This window comes from Mauremys mutica, chromosome 14 (assembly GCF_020497125.1).
Source record: "Mauremys mutica isolate MM-2020 ecotype Southern chromosome 14, ASM2049712v1, whole genome shotgun sequence".
Classification (NCBI taxonomy): domain Eukaryota; kingdom Metazoa; phylum Chordata; order Testudines; family Geoemydidae; genus Mauremys; species Mauremys mutica.
The window spans coordinates 46,467,393-46,475,765 of record NC_059085.1 but is presented as its reverse complement, the minus strand read 5'-3'; the positions used below and the strand labels follow the sequence as shown (position 1 = coordinate 46,475,765).

At 53.8% G+C, this 8,373-nt stretch overlaps 1 protein-coding gene across 1 annotated transcript; it reads left to right on the top strand.

The window, feature by feature from the left end:
• Nucleotides 1-649: 649 nt before the first annotated feature.
• On the top strand, nt 650-6,497 carry MARVELD3 (MARVEL domain containing 3). The gene is made up of 3 exons (XM_044987848.1): nt 650-780; nt 1,444-1,571; nt 4,499-6,497. The coding sequence occupies exons 1-3, from the start codon at nt 695-697 to the stop codon at nt 5,107-5,109; spliced, it is 825 nt and encodes a 274-aa protein (XP_044843783.1). The 5' UTR covers nt 650-694; the 3' UTR covers nt 5,110-6,497.
• The last annotated feature ends 1,876 nt before the right edge of the window (nt 6,498-8,373 follow it).

Here is an 8,373-nt window from a genome sequence, read left to right as displayed (position 1 = left end):
AGCCCTGCCCCGCCCCGCCCCGCGAGCTGAGCGCCCCGCCCGGCCCCGCGAGCCCTGCCCCGCCCCGCCCCGTGAGGTGAGCGCCCCGCCCGGCCCCGCGAGCCCTGCCCCGCCCGGCCCCGCGAGCTGAGCGCCCCGCCCGGCCAGGTGAGCCCCGCCCCGCCCCGCGAGCCCCGCCCCGCCCCGTGAGGTGAGCGCCCCGCCCCGCCCCGCGAGCTGAGCGCCCCGCCCGGCCAGGTGAGCCCCGCCCCGCCCCGCGAGCTGAGCGCCCCGCCCGGCCCCGCGCGCCCCGCCCCGCCCCGCGAGCTGAGCGCCCCTTCCGGCCCCGTGAGCCCCGCCCCGCCCCGTGAGGTGAGCGCCCCGCCCCTTCCGGCCCCGTGAGCCCCGCCCCGCCCCGTGAGGTGAGCGCCCCGCCCCGCCCCGCGAGCCCCGCCCCGCCCCGCGAGCCCCGCCCCGCCCCGCGAGCCCCGCCCGGCCCCGTGAGCCCCGCCCCGCCCGGCCCCGTGAGCTGAGCCCCGCCCCGTGAGCTGAGCGCCCCGCCCCGCCCCGCGAGCTGAGCGCCCCGCCCGGCCAGGTGAGCCCCGCCCCGCCCCGCGAGCTGAGCGCCCCGCCCGGCCAGGTGAGCCCCGCCCCGCCCCGTGAGGTGAGCGCCGCCGGGCACGGGGCGGGTCTCTCGCTTCAGTCCCGGCCCGAGATGGCGGAGCGCGAGCGGAGGCGGCCCCGGCAGCCGGGCAGGGCGCGCGCGGCGAGCGGCCCCCCTCGGGGGCCCCGGCCCGGCCGGTGAGAGCGGGGCCGGGCCTGGCGCGAACCAAAGCTGCCCCCCGCCTCCCCAGTGCCCCCTACCTCCCCCCCTCCACCGGCCCACCCCCCCGCCTCCCCCACCCCTGCCCCCCAGCACCCCTCCTGCCCCAAGCCACTATCCTCTGCTAGTGCCCTCTGCCCACCCCCACTGCCTCTCCCTCCAGCGGGCCACCTGCCCCCTCACCTCTTCTCCCAGTGCCCACTCCTGCCCCAAGCCCCCCACCTGTACCACCCCAGTTCCCACCACCCCCATTGCCCCTCCCAGAACCCTCTCTCCCCTGGCCACCTGCCCCTCCCCCGCTTCCTCCCAGCACCCCCTGCCTGCCCTACTCTGACCCATCCCCTACTGCTCCTCCACCTGCCCCCCCGCACTTGCCTCCATGCCAGCTCTCCCACTAACTGCCCTCAGCCCCCTCTCAGCCCTGCCCCACAGCACCCCTGCCCCTTCCTCCATCTAGCTTGCCCCTATCCCAGCACCCTCTGCCCCCTGGTCCCAGCACTCTGACCCCCAGCCTTGGCTCTTATCTCTGCCCCCCATCCCTCTGCTCCATATTCATGGCTTCTGGACCCCTTTGCCCCACTCCCCTCTCCCCCCCCTGCCAGGTAAGCCTCTGTCTCTGAGTCTCTGTGTTTGGCTGGCAGTGAGGAGCCCCCACCTGTGTTGCCATCCCCCATACGTGGACCCAGCTGTGAGAGGCCGGAGTGCTACCAGGCAGAGCCGTCAGGCCTGCTGGAGTGTTACCAGTGCCGCTACCTGTGCACGGCCAGAGGTAAGACACACCTGCCTGTGACTCAGCAGATGCTCTGCACTAATTCCCATAGTGCACAGGGCCCTGTCTGGGGGATGCGGGTGCCAGGTGTCCTGTCTAAAGTGGGGGGAGAGGGGTCTCCTGCCCCTGCCGCCTCTTGGCTGTTAGTCCTGGTGAGACTGGACAGAGGCACCTGCCAGTTCCCTCTGTGCCCCTGGCCGGTAGCTGGATGTGTGTCTTGAGCTGCTGGGCTCGCCCTGCCCTAGGGTGACCGGATGTCCCGATTTTATAGGGACAGTCCCGATTTTTGGGTCTTTTTCTTATATAGGCTCCTATTACCCCCCACCTCCATCCCGATTTTTCACACTTGCTGTTTGGTTGCCCTACCCTGTTCCCCCAGCTCCTCCTGGGAGAAGGAGGTCTGCTCCGGGGGAGGGGGGGGCAGGGGGAATCCTGATTGGCTGCTGTAGCTTAGGAAGTGGGGCAGTGGAGAGAACAGCCAATCAGAGGAGGGTTCCCACAGGTGGTGCTAACAACCTGCATGACTCAGCAACCCTACTCCTTTTCAGAAATTTGATTTCCGGGGCTAGGACCTAACCCGACACATTTACCCTATGTGTGGTGTGTGTACACAAACCTACTATAACCCGACATACTTACCATGTGTGTACAAACCCACTGTAACCTGGCACACTTACCCTGTGTGTGTATCCTTAACGCAGTGCATTTTAACTCGCGTGTGTCTGTGGGTGCACTTTATCCTGATGGCAATGGTCCCTTCTGTCTTTGGAATCTCTGAATCTATGTGTACGCAGACCTATTGCAACTGAGTGGACTTCAACCTGTGTGTATGTGTGTACGTACACACAGACCCACTTCATCCCAGTGCTCTTTAACCTATGTGCGTACACACACCCATTTGAACCGAGTGCACTTTAGGCCCAGGAGATGGCCATGCCTGCAGCAAGGTCCATAGCTGGGATGTATCTTGCCGGTTGGGGATCTGTCCTCTGAGACAAAGACAACACCTGATTCCAGGAGAGCTGTTCACTTGCTGATCCCGGGGCTAGGATGTGTCATACTGCAGAAGGGCAAGGAAGAGGTTGTGCCAGTGGCTGGTGAACTCTCACTCTAGCTCATGCCTTAAGCTGAGTGTGGGTTATTGAGGTGAGGGCTCTGGTCAGCTGCACGTCTCTCTACTCCTGTGACTTGGTGGTGGGCATCAACCTACAGGGAGCAGCAGGAATGGGATTTGCTGTTGATGCTGAGAGGAGAGCAGAGGAGGCTAGATAAAGGGTGTCAGGTAGTTATTACAAGCTCATAAAAGGGGTGTATCAGTGGATGATGGAACTTTGCCCAGTATCAGTTGCAATAAAACTCCTCCAGAAACCTGTTGGGAGCAGGGAATGGGGGAGGGTTTTGGTGCCTTTGCATGCGTGAATTAGTTGCTCAGAAAGAGTCAAGTTGCTGTCAAGTTTCTTACTTTAAAAAGCTGCCCCTTTTCTCCTTCATACTGTTTTACAGCCAATCCAACCTCGCACAGCAACTTGCCTCCCGTATCCTCCGCTGCTGTCATGTAATGCTCAGGGGTAAAGTCAGGGCCTGCACCCAGTACTGAGCCATCACCTGGGCTCTCTGCTGCCTTCTCTGACTGGACAGTTTGGAGGGTGTATGACCAAGTTCCTTTATGCTTTATTCCTTTATGCTTTATTCCTTTATGCTTTATTCCTTTATGCTTTATTTATGCTTTATTCCTTTATGCTTTATTCCAGGCATGAGGGTGAAATTTCTGTGCACCCTTCACTCTTAAGACTCTTCCCTTCACTGGAGCAAGTGCATAGACTGTCAGTTTTTGGGTACAGAGGCTGAGATGTTTGGCACAGTTAATTTGCCGTACACCCCCATGGACATTGAAGGGAGCTGACTGGATCCAGCAGCATGTCCAGCTACTGCTGGCTCTGAATGTTCAGGGAGCGAGAAGGCTAGGAGTATAGCATGTTCCCAGCCAAGCAATTGGCCCTTCCCTAGGTTTGGAATACAGGGTGTTCCCAGCTGGTCCTGCCTCAGGTGGGTTCTTCATTTGCACCCCAAAGTGGCTGAGTGCTTGGCAAAGTTGTGAGGCTTGCCCTGTCCGCGGCATACAGTGGTGATGAGGGATAGCCTTACCAAGGGCATCCCTCATGTGCCCTTTGGGGTTTGAAGCAAGTTAAAACAAATTAGATTTTCAGAGCCCACTAACAGCTGCCTTTATTTCCTGCTCTGGGGCTGCTGGCTTGTTTGCATTAGTGAGTTGTTGCTCCTGTCTGTCAAGGTAGCTGTGTCACACCCCTCAGCATGACAGAGTGTCCACAGGTCCCATGGATTTATCTGAAGTTGTTGGTGCTCAGCACCTAAGAAAAAGGGCCCTTAAAATATAAAGATCAAAGCAAAATAGTCTCTCCTCCTCCCTCCTAAAGCAGATAGGCTGGATCTTGGCTGCTTCTTCTGGTCCGCCCCCTGCATTCAGAGGGCAGGTGAAGAGCTCTCATATTAATCAAGCTTCTTGATTTGTTTGGATTTGTAACAATTGCAAGCCCCTCCCTAGAGATCCAGGTACTTCAACAACAATTGAAATACACTTGACAGTAGGACTGTGAGGAGTAGTTCCCCACTATGCTGTATGGCTGCCCTGTCATCAGACACCTAAGGAAGAAGTTGGGCTTTGCAGTCATGGGAAAATGTACAAGGAAACTGGTGAGGAAAAGGTGGGCCTTGCATGTTGTCCTGTGGTCATCTTTCCCTCAGGGAGCTTCAGCTACTTAATTCATGGTCAGCAACAGGCACACCTTCCCTCATTCCCCGGTGCTGCTGTGAGAGAAGCCAGCCCTCTTATAGTTACGGGGGGGGTGCAGGACCTTCTCAATAAGAGACTCATTGCTAACTGGCCTTTGAATTGTTCATCTTTGCAGCTTGCTGCCAGCTGGTGGAAGTTCTGCTGACCATGCTGATCCTGATCTGCAGCTCTGTGTCCTACAGCTCGACAGGCGGTTACACCGGCATTCCCAGCTTGGGGGGCATTTACTACTATCAGTATGGAGGGGCTTATAGTGGCTTTGATGGGGCAGAGGGGGAAAAAGCCCAGCAACTTGACACCCAGTTCTACCAATTAAAGCTGCCGACAGCAAGGGCAGCGATGGCTGTGGGAGGGGCCCTGATGGCCTTCTCTTGCCTTCTGGTTTTGGTTGGTGTGCTGCGGCTGCCATGGCATTTCCCAGCCTGGCTGCTGCTTGAATGCACCCTGGACATATTGATTGCACTTGGCTTCCTGCCTGCTCTCTACTTCTACTTCCACCATCTGTTGGATGCCTACGATTCTCCAGTGTGCAAAGAGAGAGAGCATCTCTACCAAAGCAAAGGCTACCAAGGCTTCAGCTGCAGTGTGCATGGGGCAGAGATAGCAGCTGGGCTCTTTAGCTGCATAGCCATTGTGGTGTTCTTGGTCAGTGCTGGCCTTGCTGTCAGGGGATACAAAACAGTTCATCAGCTGAGAGAGAAGCCAGTGCAGATGTATGAGTTTTAGGGTGGCTTGTGCATACCCAAGCTGTCCTACCAGCTCATCTCTCTCTGTGGCTGCCAGCCTGGACACCAAGAAGGGGCAGCACCATTTTCCCTGGCTCAGGACATTGCATCTGCTCTGCTACAATCAGAACACAGGACCATGACCACAACAAGCATCCCTACCATGAGAGAACAGCTCCAGCTAGAGCCAAGCCAAGCTGCTCTTAACCAGCCCTCATATTTAAATCTTGTGAATGTGAGCGGAACAGATGCATTCTTAGTTCCACATCTGCTCCATGGCTCTGCCTGTTAGCAGTGACTAGCTTACTGCTTGTGCTGAGCTCAGTATCTTGGGACTAGAGGGGCCCCTCCATCCCCTGATCTGCAGATGTCCCAGCTCTCTCATTGGCCATAGTCCCGTTCCTCCCATACAAGGTAGAACTACCAGCACTTGGCAAGATACCTTGTTCATTAGCTAAGACTGAGCTTTTCACTTGACCTTAAATAAGCACAATGGGACTTCATCTCTCCTCTCATCACTGCATATTTGAACAACTTTGATTCCCAGCTGCTTGCTACAGCAGTGCAGGGAGCAGGAGAGAATGACATAGGAAAAGAGCCCAGGCTCGGCCATGAAACCCTGCCACTAACTCTCCTCTAAGCCTGTGTTTCCTCACATGGTGGAGGTCAGGGGGGTCACCTTTAAACAATGGTTTTGTTGTTTTTTTAAAATGTAATTGATCATATAAGCAAATGATTTTACAAACCTGATCATTAGTGGAAGGGTAAGTGAAGACAAACACCAACCATTGTTCCCATAAAGCAGGGGTTCTTAAACTGGGGGTCAGGACCCCTCAGAGGGTCCTGAGGTTATTACATGGTGAGTCACGAGCTGTCAGCCTCCATCCCAAACCCTGCCTTGCATCCAGCATTTATAGTGGTGTTTAATATATACAAAAGTGTTTTTAATTTATAAGGGGGGGTCGCACCCAAAGGTTTGCTATGTGAAAGAGGTCACCAGTACAAAAGTTTGAGACCCACTGCCATAAAGCAGAGTGATGTCACTCAGGCAGTACAGTGTGACCCTAATGATTAGTTGAGTGCGGCATGCCTGTGTGGAGCCTAGCGGAGAGCCCCTGCACAGGGCAGGGCTTTACACTATAAGAACATGTTCAATAGCACCTAGGATTGAGTCTGTGACCAACCCAAGGGGAAATGGCATGAAGGCCTGGATCACAGTGGAAACGAGAGAAGACTGAGCAAGATCTGAGACTTTGGAAAACAGAGTTCAGCTATGAAAATTCTGTTGTCAGATTTCATAAAGCCTCCACGCTTTACAGTAAAGATTAAATGCTGAGCTCTTCCTTGTATTCTTTATAAACAATTAAAGGTGAACTTTACTCTTTTAAAGTTTGTTTCTTTGACTTTTTAATGGCATATAATGGGGCAATGGCTCTATGAAACCATGAACAAGCTTCAACATGAAATGTGGTTTCACAGCAGGCCCTATGTGTAGCATCCCTTCGTTAGCACTGACCACATGGAAAACATGCAGAACCAACATGACTGGCCAGCACTGCCTAAAAACCCACCAGTGAATACAAGTGATGTTTAGCCTCTAGTGTTTCTCTTAATTGGCACCAGTCTCTACTCTAAACCATCACATGAGATCACGAAGCAGCAGGGTTGAGCCAGAGATATGGCAGTTGAAGAAAAAGATTAATAAAAGCCAATTATCAGCTGAAGTATATCTGGTTTGCTTGGTAGTGCTCTCTTTTTGGTACCTGTCACTCATCCTCTAGGTAACTGGGAGGGAAAATGGTACTTATTTAGCAAATCCTTCTCTCAACTCTCAAGGCAAGAGGTGAATTATCTCCCCTCCATTAGCGCAAAAATACAGGGAGAGGAGAACTCTATTCCTGCAGCCTGCATAACCCTTAGCAGCCAAATAAGTAGTGCTACCCAGTGTATTCACTGCAAAGCTCTGTCTAGGCACAGTGGCTCGTGTCAGTCCTAGCCACAGACTAGTGATGTTCCACTTACTATCTGCTGCAGCTACCTCTGGAGAGCTGCACAACAAAGTACTTCTGAGGCAAAGCTACTGGCCAGAACTCTTCTTCACATGAGGAAATTCCACCTTGAAAATGCTTTACAAGTACTTTATAAGGAAGGCCTTATGGGGAGGGGGGAGGAGAGGGAAGAGTAGCCCGCTCAGCCAGCTGACTGAGGCCATGTCTACACTATCACTTATGTCAGCAAAACTTGTATCGCTCAAGGGTGTGAAAAAAACCCAACAGCCCCCTGAGCAGCATAAGTGCTTGTGTACACAGTGTTATAGACTCATAGACTTTAAGGTCAGAAGGGACCATTATGATCATCTAGTTTGACCTGCACAACGCAGGCCACAGAATCTCACCCACTCCTGTATCAAACCCGTGTCTGAGTCACTGAAGTCCTCAAACCATGGTTTAAAGACTTCAAGATGCAGAGAATCTTCCAGGAAGTGACCCGTGCCCTATGCTGCAGAGGAAAGCGAAAACCCCCCAGGGTTTCTGCCAATCTGCCCTGGAGGAAAATTCCTTCCCAACCCCAAATATGGTGATCAGCTAAACCCTGAGCATGTGGGCAAGACTCACCAGCCAGACACCCAGGAAAGAATTCTCTGTAGTAACTCAGATCCCTAACCCCAACATCTCATCACAGGCCATTGGGCATATTTACTGCTAGTAGTCAAAGACAAATTAATTGCCAAAATTAGGCTATCCCACTATACCATCCCCTCCATAAACTTATCAAGCTTAGTCTTGAAGCCAAATATGTCTTTTGCCCCCACTATTCCCCTTGGAAGGCTGTTCCAGAACTTCACTCCTCTGCTGGTTAGAAACCTTCATCTATTTTCAAGTCTAAACTTCCTGATAGACAGTTTATATCCATCTGTTCTTGTGTCCACATTGGTACTGAGCTTAAATACCAGGGAGGGAGAGGAATTATTTATTCCTCGGATATATTTATAGAGAGCAATCATATCTCCCCATAGCCTTCTTTTGGTTAGGCTAAACAAGCCAAGCTCTTTGATTCTCCTTTCATAAGACAAGTATCAGAGGGGTAGCCGTGTTAGTCTGGATTTGTAAAAGCAGCAAAGAATCCTGTGGCACCTTATAGACTAACAGACGTTTTGCAGCATGAGCTTTCGTGGGTGAATACCCACTTTGTCGGATGCAAGTAGTGGAAACTTCCAGGGGCAGGTATATTTATGCAAGTAAGAAGCAAGCTAGAGATAACGAGG

Bases quoted from the DNA above. Each gene is read 5' to 3' on its own strand.
- MARVELD3 (XM_044987848.1), top strand. From the start codon at position 695: ATGGCGGAGCGCGAGCGGAGGCGGCCCCGGCAGCCGGGCAGGGCGCGC. The intron at 781-1,443 runs GTGAGAGCGGGG...TTTGGCTGGCAG, and splicing joins CGGGGGCCCCGGCCCGGCCG to TGAGGAGCCCCCACCTGTGT. The intron at 1,572-4,498 runs GTAAGACACACC...TCATCTTTGCAG, and splicing joins CTACCTGTGCACGGCCAGAG to CTTGCTGCCAGCTGGTGGAA.